This window comes from Balearica regulorum, chromosome 15 (genome assembly GCF_011004875.1).
Source record: "Balearica regulorum gibbericeps isolate bBalReg1 chromosome 15, bBalReg1.pri, whole genome shotgun sequence".
In the NCBI taxonomy this organism is placed as follows: Eukaryota; Metazoa; Chordata; class Aves; order Gruiformes; family Gruidae; genus Balearica; species Balearica regulorum.
The window spans coordinates 1,867,178-1,890,318 of NC_046198.1; the positions used below are offsets into that span (position 1 = coordinate 1,867,178).

At 52.4% G+C, this 23,141-nt stretch overlaps 1 protein-coding gene across 3 annotated transcripts; it reads right to left on the minus strand.

Moving 5' to 3' along the window:
- Window positions 1-97: 97 nt before the first annotated feature.
- Window positions 98-22,771, minus strand: CFAP70 (cilia and flagella associated protein 70). 3 transcript variants are annotated; one of them, XM_075768008.1, is made up of 28 exons: window positions 22,731-22,771; window positions 21,855-21,987; window positions 19,642-19,828; window positions 19,227-19,322; window positions 18,902-18,981; window positions 17,691-17,867; window positions 17,101-17,283; window positions 16,577-16,668; window positions 15,403-15,502; window positions 14,356-14,490; window positions 12,719-12,886; window positions 12,464-12,541; window positions 11,880-11,971; window positions 9,481-9,541; window positions 8,276-8,467; window positions 8,049-8,180; window positions 7,329-7,454; window positions 6,625-6,758; window positions 6,414-6,529; window positions 6,063-6,254; window positions 4,787-4,894; window positions 4,005-4,093; window positions 3,181-3,333; window positions 2,327-2,488; window positions 2,054-2,143; window positions 938-1,039; window positions 606-653; window positions 98-259 (listed from the first exon to the last, which is right to left on the minus strand). In XM_075768008.1, exons 2-28 carry the CDS (start codon window positions 21,981-21,983, stop codon window positions 179-181), a joined length of 3,303 nt encoding a protein of 1,100 aa, XP_075624123.1. In that variant the 5' UTR covers window positions 21,984-21,987; window positions 22,731-22,771; the 3' UTR covers window positions 98-178. The 3 variants fall into 3 exon arrangements, with proteins under 3 accessions (XP_075624123.1, XP_075624124.1, XP_075624125.1); XM_075768009.1 differs by lacking the exon at window positions 22,731-22,771 and adding an exon at window positions 22,610-22,691; XM_075768010.1 differs by lacking the exon at window positions 17,691-17,867 and having other exon boundaries at window positions 22,731-22,767.
- Window positions 22,772-23,141: the final 370 nt, after the last annotated feature.

A 23,141-nucleotide genomic window follows, 5' to 3' on the forward strand; every position in this document is an offset into this window, starting at 1 on the left:
TGTTCCCTCAGGGGCCGCCGTCCCGCGTGTCCGCGGAGGGACCCGGGTTCGGTTCCCGGTGTTCCGGGGCGGTGGCGGTAGAGTTGGAAACGAGCCCTCGGGGCGCGGGGAGTTTATGTGGAACGGAGGGACACGACACCCGGAGCGGCGGAGCGGCCTCCCCGGAGGGCGCCGGGGCTCAGAAGGCCGGGTTGCCGAAGCCAAGCTGCTGCTGGGCAGCGCGGATCTCCCGCAGCAATGCGTCGTTCCTCAGGGCCAGCTGTGGGAAATGGGGGGGGGGGGTCAGGCAAGGCCAAGGGCACCCACACCCACACCCCCCCACTGCGGGCTGGGACCCACCGATCCCCCCCCGGGAACCAATGGCCGCTCCCTCGCTCTGCAGGGCCGCCACCGGGACGGGAGCAGCCCAGGGCAAGAGCTCACGACGGGCAGCTTTTCCCGTGCCACGTCTCCGTGGGCGGTATCTTCCCCGCCACACCACCAGACTGAACTCGCAGGTGAGGGGCACAAGTGCTTGGCGCCGGGGGAAGGCTCTGCGCCGGCTTCCTTCCCACTGCAGCCCCTGGGCTGCCCTGCCGACCCCACGGCAGCGCACAGACACCAACCTTCACGGCGTATTTGTAGCACTGCTCTGCCTCCAGCTGCCGTCCTCCCTGGAGAAACAACCCAAGAGCAGGTAGTGAGGAAATCATCCCACGGGAAAGACGCAGGTTCTCGGTGAAATAACGTATTGTAAGAAAGCTCAGCACAAAGCACGTGCCCAGGAGAACGACGGGCAGCGAGGAAGGGCACTGCTTTTGCCATCCAAACAGTCCCCAAACTATTTTTACCATTGCGACCTCTACAACATGTTCTTCACGCTCGGGAACAGATGCCAATAAAACCTCCCCGCTCTGTGGGGCTGGCGGTGGGAGCAGCTGGCCAGCGGGGCACTCACCCGCAGGCAGATGAGGCTGAGATACCCCCACACTTCGGCGTTGGTGGTGTTTAGGGCGTTGGCTTCAGAGAGAGCGTCCTCTGCCTCCACCAGCTCTTCCAGCTTGAGAGAGAGAAGGAGAGGTGTGGACAAAAGGCAAAGAGCAGGCAGAAAGGGCTTCGGAACCCAACGGGCATCTGAAGAAATCAGTGCAACAAAAGTGTCTAGCAGGGTTTCCCTGACAGGGATGCAGGGAGAGGGTTTAGGGCAGAGACAACCAGTTATCCGCCTTGCCAGCGTCCAGCTCTCCAGTCTGGAGGAGAAGCCTCTCCCCCGCTGTATTTACAAATCAGCCCCTAGCCATAAGGAGAGCAGCACAAACGCCTTCGCCCCCAGGAACCGAGTGGTCCAGCTCCACGGGGAAATACAACTCTGGTCCTGATCCCTGTTCCTGTTGCGCGGTGGCTCCCCGGAGGCAGGGGCAGCTGGTGCCCGGTGGGCTGCAGCCAGCTCCCAGGCCACCACTCGCTCCCCTGGCTCGAGTCCGCAGCCTCCCAGGAGGCGTACATTTGGCCAGGGGGGAAACAGAGAAGCTCAAGTTCCTTCCCTGTTTGCATCCCTCAGCCAAATTCCCTTGGAGGAACCTCGTGAGGCGTACCTCTGGGAGATACCGCGCTGCTGGTGGCTGGGTGTCCTTGGCAGCCCTTCAGAGGCGCCGGATTCCTCTGGGCAGGGAAAACACCGAGATTCCTCTCTGCTGACATTCTGCTCAATTCCTGCATGGTGACATGCAGGTCATGTGCAGGCAGGCACTCGGAGCAAAGCCTGGGCCCAGATTATGTGCCTGCCATGACCTCCTGGGGAAGCAGGCACTGCCAGTCCCAGGAATCCCCTTCCCTAGGGAAGGATTGCTGCTCCCAGAGCAGCTGCCGAGGGTCACTGTCCTCCGACATCTCCTGTAGGAGCAGCCCGGGGTTCCACGCTGGGGCTGGGGCAGCACACGATGGCCTTCAGGAGCATTGGTTTCGCAGGCAGCTAAGCTTTTCTTTATTAAAGGGGATCACGCAAAAGCAGGTCCCACGTCCCATGCCACAGAGCCAGTTAAAGCACAGGTGACTGGAAGGTAATTGCACTTACCCTGTAGCAGGCGATTCCCACCCCCAGCCAGGTGAGACAGGACGCAGAGTTCTTGCAGGCGAGCAGGTAAGTCTGCTTCGCCCGGCCGTACTGCCAGGAGAGAGACGATTGTGCGATGCAGTGAGAAAAACGCATCGCTCTGCAGACAGCCTCCCCCCTGCCCCTCCCCAGCAATTTGCCAAACACCCCATCTGCGGCAGGGCTATAGCTACAGCTAGTGGCGTTTTGTAACGGGGGTGCCATTCCCTTCCTCCTCTCCTGCTGGCTCCTCACCTCTTTCTCTTCCAGGTAGATGGAGCCCAGGCGCAGGTAGACAAAGTGCATATCTGCAGCATCCTCCACAAAACTGATGGTTCGCTCGTAGCACTCCTTTGCCTCACCGAAGTCCCTCTTCAGGTAGCACAGGTGTCCCTTCTGAGCCCAGACATTTGGATTCTGCGCACAGAAAGCCAGGAGTGAGACGTGGCGGGCAGACGGGAGGGGGAAAGATGTGGGAGAGGAGCAGGGACCCCTGGAATCAGCAGAAAGGAAGAGCTGGTCGGTGTTTAATTATAGCAGGACAGATTTTACATACAGAGGTAAAATCACCATAACACGAGCACTAGGAGCCCCCTCCAGCCTTTCCCTGGCCTGTGCAAGGCTCCTCAGGTATCACGAGTACGCAAACAGCATTTGGAGAGGTCAGCTTCCTTCTGCCTTCCATTCAACCCGAGTCCCCTCTCTGCTGAATAGCAACCTTGTCTCTCATGAAACAGAGCCTGACCCGCCAACAGAGGGAAAGAGGATCAGCATATACATGTTCAAAGGGAAAAGAAAAGCAGATGCTGCAGAGAGAGGAGTCCTCGCTCAGAAATGCCGCCTGTCTGTGCAGGAGATGACAGAAGGTGAGTAATAAGCGAGGTAATGAGGAGGGCAGTACTGCAGCCACATCTGGTGTGGTTCCTCAGCTATGATTGTCCTCCCCTGCAGACAGTGCTGCAGGCTAACACTAGAATTGCTCAAGTGGAAATAAAGCATGGGCTCTAGGTTCACACGCAGCAACAACACAGGCAGGGTCTGCTGCAGTGTTTGGCCAGCGTCCTGCTTTGGGACACCGTGCCACACCCCAGGAACACGCAGGGAATTACCATGTAGTCGATCCTAACGGCCTCGCAGAGACATTCTTCGCATTTGGCGAGATCTTCCTTCAGCAAGTAAGTTTGGGCCAGCGCCAGGTAGTATGCACAGGAGGGACCTCCCTGAAGGCTCAGCAGCTCGTGGGCAAGCGCCCTGTGAACAAACTGCGGAGAAATGGCACATCGGCATGGTTAGGAGAGCAGGCAAACCACCAGCACCTCCAAAAGCGCACAGCAGGAGGACTGACCCGCACATATTTGACTTCCATGAACAGAAAACAGACAGGAGATATTCTTTCCCCCCCCCCGCCCCTCCATTACTTCTAGTTCTGTTTTGCTTTAAGCAACTCTTTCTGCCATGTAAAATGAAGGCAGACAGAGAGATCCCACAGAGACAACTGTGTGGGACAGGGACATTATAAAAATTACGCTGACATACACAAGCATCTGAAACAAGAAAGGAGTACCAGCATCTTGGAAGCATCACAATAACGGATCTCATGTCCGAATGTACAGAGAAGAGCACATCTGCACCATGTCTGACTTGGCTGGTCCCTCTGCAGCAAGCGGTGCTGAGCTGAGGCACCCCGAGAACCTCTCCTGCCTGAGATGACTGTCGCCCCAACCGGCATTTCGCTCTGACTGCTCTGCCTGGCCACAGTTTTGCATTTCTGGGTGGTTTTGCTCCCTCTTGTGCCCGGCAGCTGAGATGGCCACAGCTTGTTCTCTAAGCCCAAGACAGGAGCTGGCTGGAATTTGCCACCAGCTCTTCAGTAATAACCCAGGGAAGGAGACCAAACCTCCCTTCCCACTCCTCCACTCCACGTTGAGCTGACCTGGATGGCATTGACTTTCATCAGGAATTCCACCGCCTTCATGAAGACTGTGCAGGGAGGTTGGCTAAGTCCTGAAACAGAGGATGGCACTGCAAGAAAATGTGTCTCCATCAGTCCCAAAGTGGGGTTTTTATTTCTGAAGCAAGAGCTGAGACCCTGGCAGGGACAGAGGAATCCCAGTAACACAGTGTAAAACCTGGGAGGTGGCAGAGGTGGCTGAAGCAGAGATTAACTCAGCATTTCTTTCTGAAGCGCTCAAGTTTTTGTAAGAGACGTGAAAAGAAATTATGTTCTTCACCCACTAATTTTCCAGTCCAAACGCAGAGGAAGAAAAAGTAGGAATTTATGACTGAAGCTTGTCAGAGTTAACTACAGCGAGGCCCCCGCCTCCCCAGACCAACCCAGTGCTGCCACCTCTTTGCCACCCATTGAGGAGCGGAGCTGTAGAGGAGGCAGATCACACAACACACAACCAGAGGAGATCTGTAGAGACAGTTTAAGAGCTGGCATCTCAAGAGGGAGACATCCAAGCAGCCCATGAATGCCACTGGGTGCAGTGATGTGTTGGGAGAGAGCTGCATTCACCTGCTCTGAAAATTGGGATGAACCTGCTTTGCCTGGAGATTCCCCGGCTAGGGAGAGAGAACAAACCTTGATGTCTTGCCTTGGCATCGGGATGGCCACGGCTCAGTGCTCCCAAGCGACTCCCCTCCCCGCTGATCGCACGAGGCCATCTCCCAGCACTGGGCCCTCCCTTCCACGCCAGCCCCCCAGCCCCTAACCTTTCAGGGCTGTCTCCAGTGCAGTAGCCTCTTCCTCGGGCAGCTTGCGGGACAGGGCAGGCTCCACCGCCTCTGGCGCCCTTTCAGCTGAGCCATCCGGAAACTCCTCTGGAATAAAACCCCCAACAACCATTAGAGTTTGCCATAAACTTGTCAGTTTGGAGTGTGATTCTGCAGAAATGGGGAAAAGAGAAAATAGAAAAGATCTATTGGGTTTTCAGAACTGGGAAGAAATTTCTTTGCCAGAAGCAATACCTGGGTCTGGGGTTTTGAGTGCAAGATTACCGTGTGAAGCTAGAAACAAATATAAATGAGGCAATATCCCTTCCCTCATAATCAGAGGGGGCAAAGAAAGGTATATGACACAAGGCCTGCCTGCCTGTGGCACTTTGCATGGAGCGGTGACAGTGTTAAAAATAAAGCCAGCCGACATTTTCTGCGGCCTGGCCAAACATTTGGGACTCGGGACAGAAAGTCTTGGCTCAAGGTGAGGCTGGACTCAGCAAGGCTCCAAAGGAAGCCTTTGGTTCAGGGTCATCACCAAGCAGCTCTTTTGCTCTTTGAATCGGTGCAACGGTGCTTTCCAAGCTGTGTTGGGTAGTCACAGCCACAGCTTTCATGAAAGCTAAACCTGGATGACCCTAATGTATGATGGTCGCAGGGGCAGCTCAAAAAGCACCCTCGCTTCCTCCAGCCACCCCAGCCACTGCCCACACACTGGTATGGCAGCAGCACTGGGCTGGGCCAGAAAAATAAATGCAAAGACTGGTCCCTCTGCTAGGCTGCGGGTAGGGCAAAGCATTGGCTGTGCTGCTTTCAGAAAGCTTCATCATTTAAAACAGCACACTTGTCACTATTGGCTGTCACTGGTGTAGTTGTGGTCAGTCTATTCTACCTCACAGTCCGTGTAGGTTTACATTAGATCTGAGGCAGAAATCCTTCCCTGTGAGGGTGCTGAGGCACAGGTTGCCCAGAGAAGCTGTGGCTGCCCCTGGCTCCCTGGCAGTGTTCAAGGCCAGGTTGGATGGGGCTTTGGGCAACCTGGGCTAGTGGAGGGTGTCCCTGCCCATGGCAGGGGTGGCACTGGATGGGCTGTGAGGTCCCTTCCAACCCAGGCCATTCTGTGAGTCTATGATCGTCTTCCTTTACCCTGTGTGTTTCTCTCTTGGAAATACTTCAAAATTTCTCATCTCTTTCCCCTGCTCACCATCTCCCACACTGCTCCAACCCCCTCCTTTCCGGTGCCAGGGCACCTCCTGGTTTTGCTAGGCATTACCTCGCAAGCACTCTTCTGGGCCTGGGCTGGGAGACCTCGCACACTCAGCAGAAACATGCTTTTCCCCTCCTTCTCCCTCAGCAGCCTCAGGGATGCTCCTCTCCTTGGCCAGCTGTGCTTGCAGTAGCTTCTTCGCCTCACGGAAGGCCATTTCTGCCTGAATATTATTATTCTGCAGCTCATAAAACAAACCTATGGGAGACAGAAAGAGCAGCATAAGCAGACATCCAACCCTTAGCAAAATCCTTCCCTTAGCCCTCAGGTTAGAGCAGGGAGAAGAGGATCGGGGCAGAAGCAATGCTCGGGCTCTACAAGAACACCTTGAGCACACAGGCTGGCTTGTTTTTGTACCTGAAAGCGTCCAGGCTACAATGCTGGATGGCTCCAAGCAGCAGGCATCCTCAAAGAAAATCTCTGCCTCTTCGTAGTGCTGCAGCATGACGGCCACAATCCCACAGAGCAGCAAGCTGGGGACAGGGTGGGACAGGTTGGCCTTGCAGCCCCCCAGGCAGCAGTGTGGGGGACACCCCCCACCCTCCCACCCACCAGGAGCACACAGCACCTCTGGATGTGATGAGGGTCCAGAGAAAGAGCCTGCTGGAAGCACTCCTGGGCTTTGGTTGTTTCCTCAAGCAGCAGGCAGAACGCCCCATAGTCCAGCCAGTACTGGATGTTGCACTGGTCCTGAGCTAACCTCTAGACAAAAAGAGATCACTGTTGGAGTGAGGACTGCTGCAATCACGCTCAGCACACACAATGGACTGGGGAGACAACTCTGGAATGACCACAGCTTTTCTTTGGCCGCCCCAGCCCAATTTAGCAACAATCAAAACTCCTCGTCTGTCACGTGCTAGGGTTTCCCTCAATTGGGATATGCTGGACTTCCTCTAAGCCTCCTTCGCCTAACACATGTCCTCCAGCTTCAGCTGACCTCCTCCTAGACTCCCATTAGAGGGCCCAGTGACCCCAGTGCTGACCCAGCACACCTTTTGGACCAGCTCATCCTGTTTCCCCTGGCCTGGAGGCTGAAATCCCCAGTGACCTGGTCAGGCTCTGTCTCACATCCTCCAGAGAGCAGCATCTCCCTAGAAAATCCCTCACACGTTCAGCCTGAGTATCCTGGGCACGTTCACCTCCTTCTTCCCTACACAACAGTCAGGGATGACTGAGCTGTCAGCAACACGGGCCCCACGCTGCCACGACGGCGTGCTGGCTGCCAGCCCAGACACACAGGGGACGGGCAGGAAAGAACAGGGGCTCCTTTACCTGCTGGTGGTAGAGCGATGCCAGCTTGTAGTCCTTGTTGAATTCAGCTTCACGGGCAAAGAGCCGGAGCTGCTCCTCGGTCGTGCGGGACACAGGGGCAGGAGAAGCAGCTTCCTCAGAGAGTAGCTGGCAGGGAGCGAGACAGAACGTTAGCCCTAGGGAGGGTAAGAATGGTTTGTGCGATCCCAGTACAGCAGCAGTTCCGAGTCCGGCACTGCACCGAGTACAGCCTGGTATGGCTGGGGCGGGGCGCGTTGGAAAGGCAAGCTGTCCCAGCTCCTCTTTGTGGTGGGACACATTCCTGTCATTCCCAGGTACCTCTGCCACACAGCGACAGGGCAATATCCATCATTTGCAGTTGTGACAAGTAAAAGCATCCCCGAGATCAAGACCGTGTCCAGCTTCCTCTGTTGTGTCACTTACTGGGTGAGCGGCAGGTGACACAGACCCAGCCACCCCCACCACGAGCTGGTTAGGGCAGCTTTTACTAGTGCCATCTCGCACGTATCCCCTCATCAGGATTTCAGAGCGGCGGGATACAGATGCACCAGATCCTGCCTCTGAGCGCAGCTCAGGGCTCGCATGTGATAACTGTGGCAAATGAAAGCATGAACCTGCTTCTGTCTTGAAGACAAAAGTCCCACTGCCTTCACTAGACGCAGTGTCTAGCCCTGGATCCATGGTGAAGTCATGTCTCAGGTCACCCAGGTTTCTCCCTACCTGGTTCAGGGCAACATGCATCTGGTCCACGAGGTACACGTAGAGCTCGCTGAGAAATGCCTGGAACTGCTCCTGGGTCTCAAACGCTGTGGTCTTCAGGTATTTCTCCCTCACAATCTTCACTACAGCATACTGTGGAGACATGTCCCTCCCCATTCTCAGTTCCTCACCGAAAAACTAACAGGACAAAACAAGCAGGGAAGAGAAAAGCACACTGGACTCTTTACCTTTAGCTGTTCCTTAAAAGCAAAATATTTCCCAGAGCTATTGAGCTCGAAGTTGAGCTGACGCTTCTGTTCCTCCAGGGTTTGATGGTCTATCGCTCCCTGGTCAGGCAGCCGCTTCCCAAAGAGGTCGTGGTATTCACTTAGGATGGCAACGGCAATGCTTGTGACATGGTTGTGATAATCTTCCACGGCCTGGGAAATAAATAAATAACCAAACTTCACAAGTCACTTACGCTATCAACCTTCAAAATGTATTTTATTTGCCAGAGCTCACAATTCCCATTAACTCCACCTAACTCAAGTCTCAATTAGTCTGTCACACATCCTTTCCTGTCCATGCCCGAGGGCTGCAAAAACATCTACATGTAAATACAAAAGAGCTCTTTCATAATTAGATAGTGCTCCTGCTATATTTTTCAATCAGAACCCAGTATTTCAGTCATCATTGTCTCTTCTATAGAAGTATAATTAACTGTAAGTAAAATACATCTCGTTTGCTGGGAGCCTTTTAAACCCACGGGCCAGCCCTCTTCAGCAGAGTCTGTAATCTCCATAATCTCAGTGGCAGAAGCTTCCATGCACTGCGATAATCAAAATGTATCACTCTGTGCACTCCAGACAGTCCAGCACAAATCAATTCTGCAGCAGCACTGGGGTCAGTTATTGAAATACTGCTTCTTCCCCCACAGTTGCTTTGAATTCACCATCGGCCAGGGGCCATCCAAGGACATTCTCCTTCGACGGCTGCTCTGTACCCATGCCAGTGCTCTCAGATCATTTTCTGAGGATGCTGCACACACAAAAGTGCTCAAAAATACTGGGTGACCTGAGAGAGGTTGGGGCTGATTCCCTTCATGTTTGTCTGGCTCTGATGAAGCACATGGGCTAGTCTGAGACAAGAAACTGTTGGCACTGCCTGGAGGAAATATAAGGTTCAGGTAGCCTCTTTCCCTAGCACCCCATTTCCTTCCAAACATGTTTCTCCCCGTCATATGGGCTGCAAACACGAGTGATGCAGCCCAGGAGTGATTTCCCAAGGCACACTACTGCGAAGATAACACATTCAGAAGTTTTCTTTCCTCTTCAAACCTCACCGGCGTGTTGCTGTGGGGCTGAGATTGAGCATGAAGATTCTCCTGTGTGAGAGGGATGAGGGCAGCATGAGGTGGCACAATGGTGGCAAGGCCACAGGCTTTTGCACGTACCTTCTTGGCTCCTGCAGTCCGGGGAGGCAGCGGAGGGCGAGGAGGAATCATCTGCTTGACCCTGTCAACGAGAGGTCAGAAGAGATCAGCCAGACACGCTGCCAGCAACGTCGGCTTGTCTTGGGCTCCAGCCTGTCGTCGTGTCCCTGAGACACCTCACAGGGACCCCGGAAAGCAGGGGAAACTGAAGTCTCAGACCAAGAATGAACTGTAAAGACCAGGCACCTACATTTGATGCTTGTAGTACATCATAATGTCTTGAGAAAACTAGCTGCTGCCTTGCTCCCTGCTGGTGATTACACCCCATGGGGATTAGATAAGATTTATTTAGTTGTTATTTTCACTGAGTTTGACTGACCCATCACACAAAAAGTATCATAGAAGCTCAGCCCAGCAGGTAGGGTTAACATTCGTTATTGCTAGCAATCAAAACCACTCTCCTAGAGAAGCAGATCTTCTTATCAAGCTGCTATTCCTTTAACTCACAGCCTCCCAGGTCTGCCAGAACAGCTGTAGGGAAGGTACCAACCTGAGGAAAGCTCTGAAGAATTTTGTCCCTGTAAACCCCAAGCCATCAGTTCCTGACATCGCACGGTGCGACTGTGGCACCTCATCCCTGGCCACGTGCTGACTCCTAGACACCATACCAACCCTGGTTGTACCACTACTAGAGTTACAATGACCTTTCAAATATTGCTCAGAAGCCCTTAGGATTACCATATTTTTTGCTAAGATTTTATTAAAATCCTTGATGTCAAACCAGCCTACATTTATCGGGATTTTTATCAAGATTGCCTGCTCGCTGGTACCAAAACACCATCGGTCCTTAGAACACAATCCAGCCCACCAAGCGAAGGTGTCGCATTCCTGTGATGGCTCCTACCCAATTAGCAAAGCAAATTGCTTATTCCCCACCAAATATAAACCGCTCCTGTAACTGTTCGGCCAGCTCACAGAGCCCCTGACCAGCTGCCTTCTCCAGGTCCTGAGCCCTGGCCACTTCTCCCACACAAACCCCTCGTGCACTCTCTGCTGTGCGATCTAGTGCCGTGGTCCTGAGCGGTCCCCTCACTCTGCAGAGACCCGTCACCACCCCTTGGGAAGCCACAAAGCCTGAACAAGTGGGTACCGCAGCCCCCACGCTCACAATCCCTCCCCTGCCCAGCCTCAGAACGGCATCCATCACTGATACGTTACCTCCCTCAGCGGTGCGTATGAAAACCAAACGGCTTGGGTTTCAGATGAGAAAAAGAAAACCAACAACAACCTGGGGAAAGCAAGCGAGCGAAGAGAGCCAAGCAGAGGCTGACAGAGAGTTTTGGATGGAACCCAAGAAAGAGCGCTACAGTTTGCTGCTAAGATATGTATTTAAACATCCTTCCAGAAAAAGAACCTCACTCTTGATGTCATCTGCCAGGAAACATGTATGTGTCATCAGCTGGAGCCCTCCAAGACCTTCCCACAACTCAGAAGGGCTCATTTTTCAGTTCTCACATCTGCAGCTGCACAGGGCAGGTGAACAAGGAGCAATTACACCACATTCACGCAAGTTGCAGTAGAGTGGAGATGGTATAAAAAGGGCCAGGAGAAGGTCTGTTCTAAGGGGGGCTCACCTTCCTCAACCTGTTCTTCCTAGAAGACAGCAGGCAGCACAGAAGACAACACACATACTTTCCCTTCAAAGAATGGCTGCTGCTTCTATTTCTGTTTGAGAGAGACATACTGCCTGCACTTGTTATCCTTTGTTCATTTGCTGAGTTTTCTCTTTTTTTATTCAATAAATTATACATGCTAGGCCTTTCCTAGACTGTAACACAACCAGGTTACCCCTCTGGACAGGAAGAAACTGCCTCAAATCAAACAGACAGTGGAAGATGTGAAGCAGCAGAGATGAGAGAGCAGCTCTACAGTGGAAAACGAATGTAAGAGCTGACGAATAGGTAGAAGATTGTGAGAAAACTTCCTGGGGAAAAAAAAAAAAAAAAAAAAGACAGAATGCTATGGTGAAGTTACAGCAGTGCTACCCAGGGCAGTCCTCACTGGTGGCCAGTCCCAACCAAGCAGCTGAACATCACGTGCAAGAGGCAAGCCTGCAGGGATTAATGGGAAACAAAGCCCGGACGGGAACACGGACACTGTTGTGCTGCTCTGGTGTCTCTCTTTTTGAGAGCAATGGCAGGGAGATGCCAGCTCGGATGAACGCAAGAGTTTTCCCAACACACCAGATGCCACCTCTTAAGCAGTCTGGCCAAATCCTCCCCCTGATTCCAGTGGGCTTTGGCTCAGCCCCTCCCTTGGTCCGTACAGAGCACTCCAAGGGGGTGGCTCGCTCTACAGCCCTGTTTCTATCCTGCAGAAATGAGCTGTCAGCCCCAGAGTTACAGCACGTCTTTACTCACCGTCTGGTGAGCTCCTCTCGCAATCGCTTTGGCACCAAGGCCTTGTCCAGCTTTATCTCCATCACCAGGAACGTTCCTGCTTCAACGTATTGCTGTGAAGACAAACATTGCGCTCTCAGTGTCGTGCTGTCTAGAGGCATTACTGGCACGACGAAAGACTGAGCATATAGCTACAGATCTTCAGCAAATCCTCTTCAAACTGCAGAGATACAGCTTGTTTTATAATCTGCCCTCAGAATGATTTACAGCAGCAAAATTCAGCTCAATAAACCAGTCTAGGAAAAAGGAGAAAGCCCAGATAATCAATCTGCTTGCAGGATGAATATGCATTCTAGATGCTCTGAGGAAGAAGCCAAAATACAAAGGAACCCTTTTAAATTAACGCTTGATTTACAGAGACCTTCTAGCCCAGTGCTAGACTGCCCTCCAGCTGGATGTCACTGGAAGATCTCCAGGACAGCATCTACGTAAAACATCGCTTGTCCAACTCACTCTTGAAGAATTTAATTGCGTGAAAGGTGTGAGACGCTGGTGCAGTGACGGGCTAGCAGTCTTCCCTTCTCTCTTTGGAGATATATAATTACCTGTCCATCAAGGCAATATGTGACACTTTCAGCTTCCCCAGTGGCATCTGACAACTGGATTTTGGGCACGTTGGACATCTGTTGAAGAAAAAGAAAATACATGTCTTGTTTCAGGTTCAAGTCCAGGATGAGAGTTGTATATTTGTCCAGGCAGCACGAGGCAACACAGCATCGGTCCCTGGTTTCTGCATGCCCCAACTACCTCTGATGTGGAAATGGAGTAACCCCATTGAAATACATCTTTCTAGACCTTACCCTTCTGTTGGAATCCTTATCTTTGGTGATTTTCTCTTTGTCTTCCTTCTGAGTCTTGTTGGGAACAGCTCTGGAAAGGGAAGTACTGATTTCCGGGGTCCACAACCCTTCCTTAGTCAGACTGAGCTGCCTCCTGAGATCCCGGAAAACACTGTGCTGACTTTTAGTCTGAAAAAAAAGAGGGAACAGAGGGAATCAAGGGACAAACTAGGCTTCTCCATCCCTTTGCCTTTAACCTCTCACATTGCAAAACACATTGTCAGGGTCTTAAATGCATTAAGAAGCTATGCAACCTTGTTCTTCCCTCCTGGAGTTCAGCTGCCTCTGCTCAAGGCCAGCTCTGACCCCATACAGCTGTGAAGCCTCACGTTAGACTACGAACCAAGCTGCCCAAGAAAGCCTCAGTGAGGTCTCCATGTCTTCTCCCCAGAGCTGCATCTTCTCTGAGGTGCTGGTCCTTGATTCCTGCCTGAGCTATGGGGTGAACAATGCTGGAACCCAGCCCCATGCTGCCCTGATCCTGACCCACTGGCTGCTGAGGTCCTGGCTTGATCCTGGATCTGTCTCACGACTAGGGACTTGCTTGGTGATGTGGACTGGTAGATGAATCTGGCTGCCCTCACCTCTGCTCTGCAATTTTTTGGGTACCGCCGCCTGCCCTGCAGTGACTCCCAGCTCACCTTCTGGTGTGGAACAGCTTCCCTGACACATGTCAGTGAATTGCTCAAGGAACAGGTTTTTCAGATTGTCTGTTTACACACTGTTTGACCACCTCGATAGGCTGTTCCCTCCCAGCCGTCACTGTTAGATGAGTTAGGCTACCAAGAACTGAGGAGATCCTGGGGAGAGGATGGAGTACCAAGACCACCCAGCATCCACAAAACCAGATAATGATGACAGAGAGAATGTGTGTCACTTGCCACAGATAAATGCTACAGGACAAGTAGTACCATGCAGCCAAGAGCTGTGTGCCAGTCCTGCTCTGCAACAACAGCCAGCGGGAGCACGGAGGCAGGGAGAAGGGCTGTAATCCACCCAGCTCCTGCCGCCTGGACAGCAGCGCTGCAGGGAACGTGGGCAGAAAAACCAGGCTGTGCGTCTGCCCTCCTGAAACAAGCTCAGGTCTGTTCCAGGAATACTGTGGGAAAACGAAGATGTAACTGTCACTCTTAGTAACAGAGGGGGGAGAAACGCAAAGACAAATAAACCTCCATGAGCTACAGCTGAAAGAGCTTCAGTGACAAGCTTTTTTGGTTGTTGCCTGGGGTAACGCTATCCTTTTAGAGCCACTGTTTGCTCTTCCCAGCAAAGCAGTTCATTTGCCCATGTTCCAGACTGGGGAGAGAGGAGCGTTCTTACAGCTCTCCCTGCTCAGCTGCTGGCAGAGAAGGGAGTAGAGAGATTCAGAGCCTCTCTCAGCCCCCAAACCTGCTCCCACACACCCGGAAATCCCCTGCCTTTAAGACGTCTGCCCCTAAAACCTTGTCTCATTATTTTTCTTCATCACCAGAAGGGCAGTGAAGTTTCAAAGCCAGCCTCCAAGTACCACGCTGCCCGTGCTGCCTGCTCCCAACCCCACTCTGCGCAAACCCACTTGCAGAGCTGGAGCGGAGCCTGGCTGACTGGTGTGCTCTCACCTTCTCAAACACCTCGCTGTCTTGGTAGGGAAAGACAGGAAAAGCGCCTCGGATCTGCTTCACACCGGGACACAGCAAAGGCACCATGTTGACATATGCCACGCCATGGAAAAAAATCTGCTTGTCCTCATCTCCCTGGAAACACAGAGCAAGGGGCTGAGATACTGAACGGACTGTTATTGTCTTTAAGGAAACAAGGTCGCCGATCCCATTAAGAAGAGGCCACACAGCAAACTGATGCACCTGATGAGCCAGTGGCTCTCTGCCTCTGGCACACAGCCGAGACAACCTGGATGAAAACACCGGAGTCATTCGATACGTAGAATATCAACTTTATCCCAATCCCTGCAGGACAGCTTTTCTCTCTAATTCCCACACCGTGCTATTCTTCAGGACGGTCTTTTTGAGATACGGCTGTGAAATTACCAACCACGTGGTTAGAAATCCAAGCGACCCTACCAGAGCTGTGCATCTTGGGTTTGACAGCAGTCAGGTAGCTAAGGAGATCTGAGAGCCTGGGCTCGCAGCAGACTGGTGAGAGTAAGGGAGAAGGATCTCCATCAGAGCTGCAAAATCCTGGCACCGGGGAGCGCGGAAAGAGATTCTGTTCACCAGGAGCAGAACCATGAGCTAAGGGGCTGTTTCTTTGTTAAACCACCCCAGTTGATGTCCAAAAGCATAACTTATTTACACTCTGAGAAAGAGGGTATGAATTTCTTTAAGATGCTCCAAAAACCCATTGGCCAAAGATAAGCTCAGCAAATTACCTCAATTCTCAAAAAGCACTTTCTCCCTGACCCCTTTCCACCAAGCTACCACAGACCATCAGCGAGAGCTCTGTCTATGTGCTATAAGGAAAAAATACTATCCTTTGTCTATTCAACAGCTCTATAAGGCTGATAAATCCCTTTACAAAGCCTCTAGCTCTCTGACTTGCTTTGGCTGGTTCAAGGCTAGTTTTGGAATTACAAAGGCATTGAAAGGAAAATGTTCAAGAACACAACGCTGCTCCACAAGCCAGAACAACGTATCCCTCCCCACTTTTACCTTGTCGGCTTTGCTAGTTTTCCCTTTGCTGGATGAGGCCACAGACATCCTGCAGATCTCCACGGGCCAGTACCAGCACTCTGCAATGCGTTTCTGCAGGCTGAACACAAAGGAGGGCACTGAGAAGATGCAGAAACCGGGGTGGGGAGCCACACCGCCCTCCTTTCTGCCCCAAAACATCCCGCGCCGTGGGCTTGCCTCGACCCACTCCCATGAGATGCAGTAAGCACCCTCGGGCCACTGGAACATGTGAACCTCGGGGCAAACTCGGTACATTTTCTTCTCCATCTACCACTGTGTGCATTTATGGCACAAGCAGCTATAAAACAATTGTGAGAGCAACACACTAGGTTTTCTCTCTCCCCGGGTTACTTCAGAAATGAAACAAATAAGAAGGAACATGATTAACTTTGGTATAAATCCTGAATTGTACAGAGCAAGTGGACCCTGAGCTCCCATTTGATGTGCCTGGTAACTCTGAAACCAGCAGGCAGGCTGATGAAAGTGTAGGGGGGGGGGGGAAATCAAAAAAATCAAACCAGATAGAAGGGAGTATTTCCGCACAAGGAGTAATTTGGCTATGGAACTCACAGCCATGATGCAGCTGAAGCCAAGAACATAACAGGATTCGAAGGGAAATGGGATACTCACCCTGATCTTGAGCATATCTAGAACCATTAAAGGTAACGTTTATCCAATAAAAAAGCAAATGAAGAGTGTCCACATGGAGTGAAAGGGTTTTAATGTATTGGGAATTCAGCAAAACTTAATTAGCAGCTCAGAGAGCCGTGTGGGCCACCCTACTCCTTGTCTGCTCACCGTAACTCTGCTGCCCCTTCCCTCAAACCACGGAGGGAACAGTCACCAGCTCCAGTCGCTGGCAACAGGAATGAGCATTTACAGCCTGGAGACAGCAGCTATGGCCAATTCATCTTCTCCCGTCATAGCAGAACTGAGCCGCTGCCAGCAATTAAAGGCAGTTAGCTGCTCCCTTTGGCCAACAGACAGCCATAGGAGCCATGGGAAGCGAGACAGAGCCACGGTTTGACCACGTAAGAGGTCTGAGAGCGCCCGCACATTGCTGCTCCCTGCCTTAGGTCACTCAGCTGAGTGCGTTCTGGGGTGGTTTCTCCCCACTGCTCTGTGCTGGAAGGGAGATTCTCAGGTCCCTTACGTGACAACTGCAGCGGGATCCAGATAACAGCGCCTTTCCATGTCCCATATTATTCTCTTCATGCTTTCTGCTTGGATCCTAAACTCTCTGTCCTGTGAGAAACAGCAGGGGGTCAGAGGCAGGACAGCAAACTCTGCACCATGCATCACCCTCCCCAGAATGTTTCCCGGGAGAGAACGTCAGACGGAGAGGTGTCCAACTCCCAGGCCACCCTAGCAGAGGAAGTTAGCAGCCATCCCTGCAGACACCACAGCCCATTGGTATTAAGAGCCCGACTCCCAAGGAGATAATACAACTCCCAGCCCAGCAGCAGACAGCTTTTTGGGGACCTGACCTGCCACGTGCATCCTAGGGAACTCTCCTGTCATGAGTTAGCACATTAGCTGTTCCAGGGGAACCATCCGGACACTGCACAGAGGACCGACCACCCGCCTTCCTCCCGTAAAACATCTCTGCAAGTCTCAGTCCCTTCAGCGAGACCTGCTGGTTCTCTTCCAGTCATGACACTGCCAGTCCTTCCTCACCTCTCTTTTGTTGAGCTCTCCATCCTCATCCTCATAGGGACCACCAACGATGAAGGAGTTGGGTATGCTCAGAGCGCCAGGGGCCATGATGTTAGCAAGGGGCCATTTTTTGGGCCGGGGTAACGGCTCTTTTTCACCAGCAAGCTTCAGGATGCCGTTCTTGAAGAGCAAGGGGAATTCCTTCTAGAGAGACATGAGAATGAAAGGATTTGCATTTCCAACATGAGCAGGAGCAAGTGCAAGCTGCTCTGAGCTGGGTCTAACCAAGCAAAGCAGCAGTGCGGGGGCCTGGCTTGGAAAACACACTCCACCATAGGCATACAAAGAAGGGAGAAAAAATAAATAGCCACGTGGAAAAAAACCTGCCAGTTTCAATCCAAATCTTGCCGAGCAGACCTTCATTTGTGTTAAAGAAATACATCACGCAACAGAGACCCTGAGTGCTCGCAACAAACGCTGCTGTTACAAAAGCACAGGAGCTGTACACCCCACGGGCCTGGACACTTGTTGCCCAGTGAGTAGTGTGGGACAACAATCATCTGCTTTGTAGCGGCTAAAACCCCTCTCAGCATGCCTGGACCAATCCTCACCTCCCCAGCTGCTGGTACTTGCAAGCAAGCCATGTAGTTTTGCAGGGGTCCAGTGGGAGCAAATGCTTCAGGGAGAGAATAAGCTCCCTCCAGCGTGACGCTCAGGAGGTTACCATTTGAAAGCTGTGTTGCAGAAAGCAGGGGCTCTTTGGTGCACACCATCACTTCAAGGCCACCCTGTGAGACACGGATGGAGTAACTAGACAGTTATAACTCTCCTGCTCTTCAGGGAGAAGCAAGCAGAAACCCAAGGGTGGAATGTATAATGTTATCTTATTCCTCACCTCAGATGTAAAAGAAAACAGACCAGCACAGGAAAGGAATTTCATGATCAATTTGTTGGAATTGTGATATTTTTTAGTTTAAATCGGAACCTGCTCGAGGCACGGCATACGCCCCAAGGGTCTCCTAAAACGAGCCAGGGAGAAAGGGTCAGGGTCTCCTAAAACGAGCCATGGAGAAAGAACACCAGGGAGGGAAAATAATTATTTTCCCCTGGTGATTCAGAGCATGCCAAAGCTAGGGCCACACTTTGACTCTGCCCTATCTCCACACATTGTGTACAGTCTTTAATTACCTGGATGGATGGTGTGCAACGAAAAAACAGCCGGTCAGCGTTTATTATCTCTCCTCCCTAACGGGCGCCCCCCCTGCCTTGCTTACTGTGTAACACCTCTTAAATACAGAAAAGTTAATGCAATATCCGCCCCTCCAATTCACTCGCAGTGCTAACTGCGGGCAGGCTCAGGAGCAAAATTAGACACATTTTTCTAGTCTCATACTTCATTCCCTGCTTTATTCACTGGGTACTTTTCAACTGGCTGAATGAATAAGGACCTTGCAGGAAAGGCAGTCAGAGCTTGTACAATAATGGACTCAGACGTTTTATCCACAGAAAATAAGACTAATAAAGTTGGGCAGGTTATCCTGCCTTTGTTTTTTTCTGATTTTTCAGCACTACGCTTTTCCATCTTGAAGATTTTTTCCAGAGCAATTTGGTAGCTGCGCACATTAGCATTTCCTAGCACGACCTCACCTATCATAGGCAACTAGGGACAGACGTCAATGGGAGTAGAAAAAGCCTCCAAGCTTTTAACATATAGGGCCGTAACACATCCGTGATGAGCTAGGCGGCTGAGTCACGCTCGCCTTCCTATTAAAAAGCAGCAGAGAGCCGAAAGAGCGAAGGAACAGTTCCAAATTCCACATACCTTGGCCTCCGGGTGAAGGCTCTCTAATGGAGAGGTAGGCACTGCATACAAAGGAGCCGAGACCTTAAATGAACACTGTCCTGGGAAGAAACAGGACAGAGAACAGCATAAAGTGAGACCCTCTGTAGAGAAATCATGACCTGACTCCTAACGCTGAGCTGCTGATGTCACCCCTTCTCCTCCCCAGACTCAATTTTCTATGGACACTATGAACTGTACATTTTGTCAAAAGGAAGTAAGTTATAGTCAGGGGTCCAGAAGCAAAGACCAAAAAGCACCAGGGAGTAAGAAGCAGTTATGAAGGCTGTGGAGGTCGATGTTGTACCTTGCAGCAGAGGCAGAAGGTCCACCACAGCTTGGCCAAGAGGCACAGCCTTCTCCTTCTGCCTCTTCTCCTTTTGCGACACTTCTATCACTGTCACTAGAGAGATAAATAGACAGGAGTTGGCGGAGTTTCTCAGACAGCTTCAGTTCAGAGGCTGCAAGGGGTCTGCGTCAGCTCTGGCACACACTCCTACTTCATCTCCCAAGGCCAGCAAGAACAGCAAAGCCAAGGAGCACAGGCCAATGTGAAAGGGGATTCTTCCAGCTGGCAGAGATGGGAACAGAAGTGCTGAGATCCCCCCACCGCTGCTGCTGAAGTGCTATTCTTGAACGAGTGACTCCTGCGGTAGGCAGGCAGAGCAGAGCAGCTGACAGCACCCACCTCCAAGGAGGGAGATTCGGCGTCAGGTACTTACAGAGCACAGGTTTTTGCGCAACATCATCCAAGGAGTTGGGCCCACTGGGGCTGCACTCAAAGCTGGTCGTGAAATTATAGTTTGCTGTCCCATTTGGCAAAACATCAGTCTTGGAGGAGTCTCCCAAGATCACTCCGTCGTACTCTGCACGCGCCAAAGTAACCGACACGTCGTTTTTGATAGTTTTCTGTCAAACAAACAGCATATTAAGCAGTTGGCTCTGCAGCAAACAGGCCCAGGATCAAAGTTGCCTCTGGGAGGCAGCTCAGCTCAGCGCCCAGGACTGGCTTCACTGGTGGGGTGGTCTTTGGCTGTTTCACTACAGAGGAAGAGGAGCAGAGCTTGGCCGTGCTGAGACCTCACCCTTCCTTGTCTTTAGGAGGGAAATTTCCTGCTCCACCCCTGCTGTGATGCCCCAAGGATTATCCAGAGCTGCAGCAGGGGAGATGGAGAGGTCCAGGCTTCACCGCAGGAAAGGTGATGAAAGACACATCTAAAGTAAATCCCAAAATACCCCATTGATATTTTTGTGCTTCCAGGAAGCTTGAGATTTTTGTCGTCTCCTAAGAAAGCAGTTCCTGAGCTACATGGCTGAGCTCACAGGACACGTGTGTATATTGCGTGGCTGGAGAATGCCCCGAAATCAAAGAAGGGCTCCAGCAAGCTCTGCAGTTTGTTGTTACACCACCTTCATACCACTTGCTTTGAGCAGAGATGAGGAGGTTCGAATTTTAAAATGTCTCTGCAAAGTGGCTTTAAACACAGCTGAACAGGGATGGTGAGAGCACAGCACGTCGCAGCTGGGATGCGTGTGCCCGGGCAGCCCTCGCCAAGCGGGCAGCACCTCCACAGCAGCACAAGAAGTGCTGATACAAGCAGCTACCAAGGAGCCTCCCTGCAGGAGAAAGAGAGTTTCCTTCTCCATCCAGGGAAGAGCAGCCACTGCCCTGAACACGAGGACTGCTGTAGCCAAACCCAGCTTTTCTCTAGTCCTGAGCCACAGGGATGCCTGGCCTCCACGGGCCGCTCCCTCAGCTCCCTCTCCCCATGTCACTGGGGTAATTAGTTCCATATTGGCTCTTGCACAAAAAAGAAATTTCATTCACTTGGTTTTAATTTTCAGTCCTTTTGACTGCCTCCTTGAGCACATATTCTATGAACAGCTAAACAGAAGAATCCAATTAACCTTTCTCTGTACCATTAATTATCCTAGACTCCTCTCTCATCCTTCTTTACATCACCTCTAATTAAGCAGATTCCACACTTCTTTGGGCTGGAATTTCTTTTTCATATTGTTGTTCTCATTATTGCACTTTTGTATCCCTCTCTCCTTTTGCCATAGCCTTTTCTAAGATGGAGCAATCAGAACTACAAAGCAATATGCCGGATGCAATCAATCCACCGGTCTGCTATTCTTTTCAGCATTGTTTTCCCTCCTCTAACCTTCTGTTTCTCACCTAAGATGCTGTTTGTTGACTCTATCGGTGTGAGAGGTACTCAAATACTACAGTGTAAAAACCTCAAAAAAACCCCCAAACCAATAAACAGGCAGGTGCTTTTGATTTGCTTTTTTTGTCTGTTGCTAGAGCAGAAGCAGGGTTTTGCATTTTTCTGCTTGCAGCAGTAGCTGAGCTTCTCCTCCGCATTCCCTCCTAAATGCCAGTTTCTCTAGAAGACTGTAAGGACAGCTGGGTGCATCACGCAGCACATGGAAATCACAGTAGTCACGGTTTGATCCAACCAGCTCACAGTCGTGCCCTATAGCTGCACTGGAGCCACTGCCTTTTGGTTTCAATACGATTTAAACCACTGTAGCTGGCATGAAAATCTGACTTTACATCCAAGGTGACATCTTTTTAGAGGTATTTGTCTGACTGATACACATTTTCACTGTGTTTTGCTTTAAAAAAGCTGCCATTTACATACAGTTAGGCAGAGAAGGCAGAGGGAGACATTTCAACGCAGCATCTCTGGACTGCTGCTGAGGGGGTGCGTTCCCCCGTCCACGTGGATCACAAGCCTTTCCTCCGTGCGAACAAACCCTCAGCGGGGAGGAGGAAGCCACAGCGTGGCAACGCTGAATCTCCCATATTCTTACCACTCCTTCCTATCGCTTTATCACCTCACACCTGGTCTCAGATGGGATCACAGCACACAGAACCGCTCTGGCCTCGTTTATTAAATCACCAGAGACATTTTCGGAAGAACTTTACCAGATCCTGCGCCTTCAGTACTGTGATTTGTACTAGTGTTGCTGGTGTCGGTTGTGACTCGCTGGGAAGAGCTGCAGCAGCGGGCAAGGCAGAGGACTCCTTTTCCGACTGCTCCGCAGGGACCTCCATGGCTCTGCAGGAAAAAAAGAATGAGGAAAGAAACATGAAACTGCTCTATTCCTCTCCCAGAGACGCCTGCAGGACACAGCAGCTGCGGTTGCTAGCATTATTCAGGGCTTGGCTGTCACAACACCATTGAAAGCACAGGGCTTTGTCACTGACGAATCTCTCATGAGGAGCAGGGGGAGGACAGGAAGAAATGTAACGCAAAAATTATCCGGCTCTGTAAATTTAACCCAGCTGCAGCTCTCAGCTCCTCCGCGTGCAGGGGAAGGGTTCAGTGTGACAGGCTGCTCTCGGCAGGGCTCTTCCCAGCGCAGGGTACGGCCCTCGGCTTTTCTTTTCTTCTTGTTTAACTGAGAGGGGAGCCCACGGGGCCGAAGGCCTGCGGCTGCCAGCCCAGCCCTACACGGCTCCCACACAGGCCCAGGGGACCCGGCTCCAGCCCGCACCACAGGTTGTCCACAGCGCCTCGGCCCCGGCGGGTGCGACACCCCTCTGGAGACACGGCTGGGCCAAGGGCACCCGTGACCCCACCGCACCCCGGTGCCTCATGGCCCTCCCCCCCCACCCCCAGCCATGGCGGGGGTACTGGCGTCCGCCCCGAGGCTGGCAGCCCCCTCAAGCACAGCCACCCGCACTGGCCGACGAACCCGGGGGCCCTCAGGGCTCGGCGTGCGGCCTAGCAGCCCCTCACCGGCTCCGGGAGGTCGCCGGGAGCGCGGGGCGGCGGCGGGACGCGAACCCGCGGCCGACCTGCCTCAGGGGAAGGCCTTGCGTCGCGTAACCACGGCGACAAGACTAATGCCGCGAGACCCGAGAACCTCGCGAGATCTTAGCTCTTCACCACGTGATTGGGGGCGTGCCCGTGAAGCCCTTGTCGCCGCCATGATGGGTGTGGGCAGCCCTTACCAGGCCCCCGTGGGGTGCCCGTGGGGCGGGGGCACCCCCGGTCCCACCCGTGTCGGCTGGAGGGGGATGCTGCAGTGGCACCGTGTCCTTCCTGCAGCCTCGAGTGCTCCTGGGGAGCCCGGCTGCTGCCCCAGCCCCACTCCTGGCCTCAGGCCCCTGCTGGCAGAGGCCGCGGTGCCCCCCCAGCCGCTCACTCCCAGCCCACCGGGGGCCCTGAGGGAGGGGGGGGGGGGTCCCTGCAGGGCGGGCGGGGGT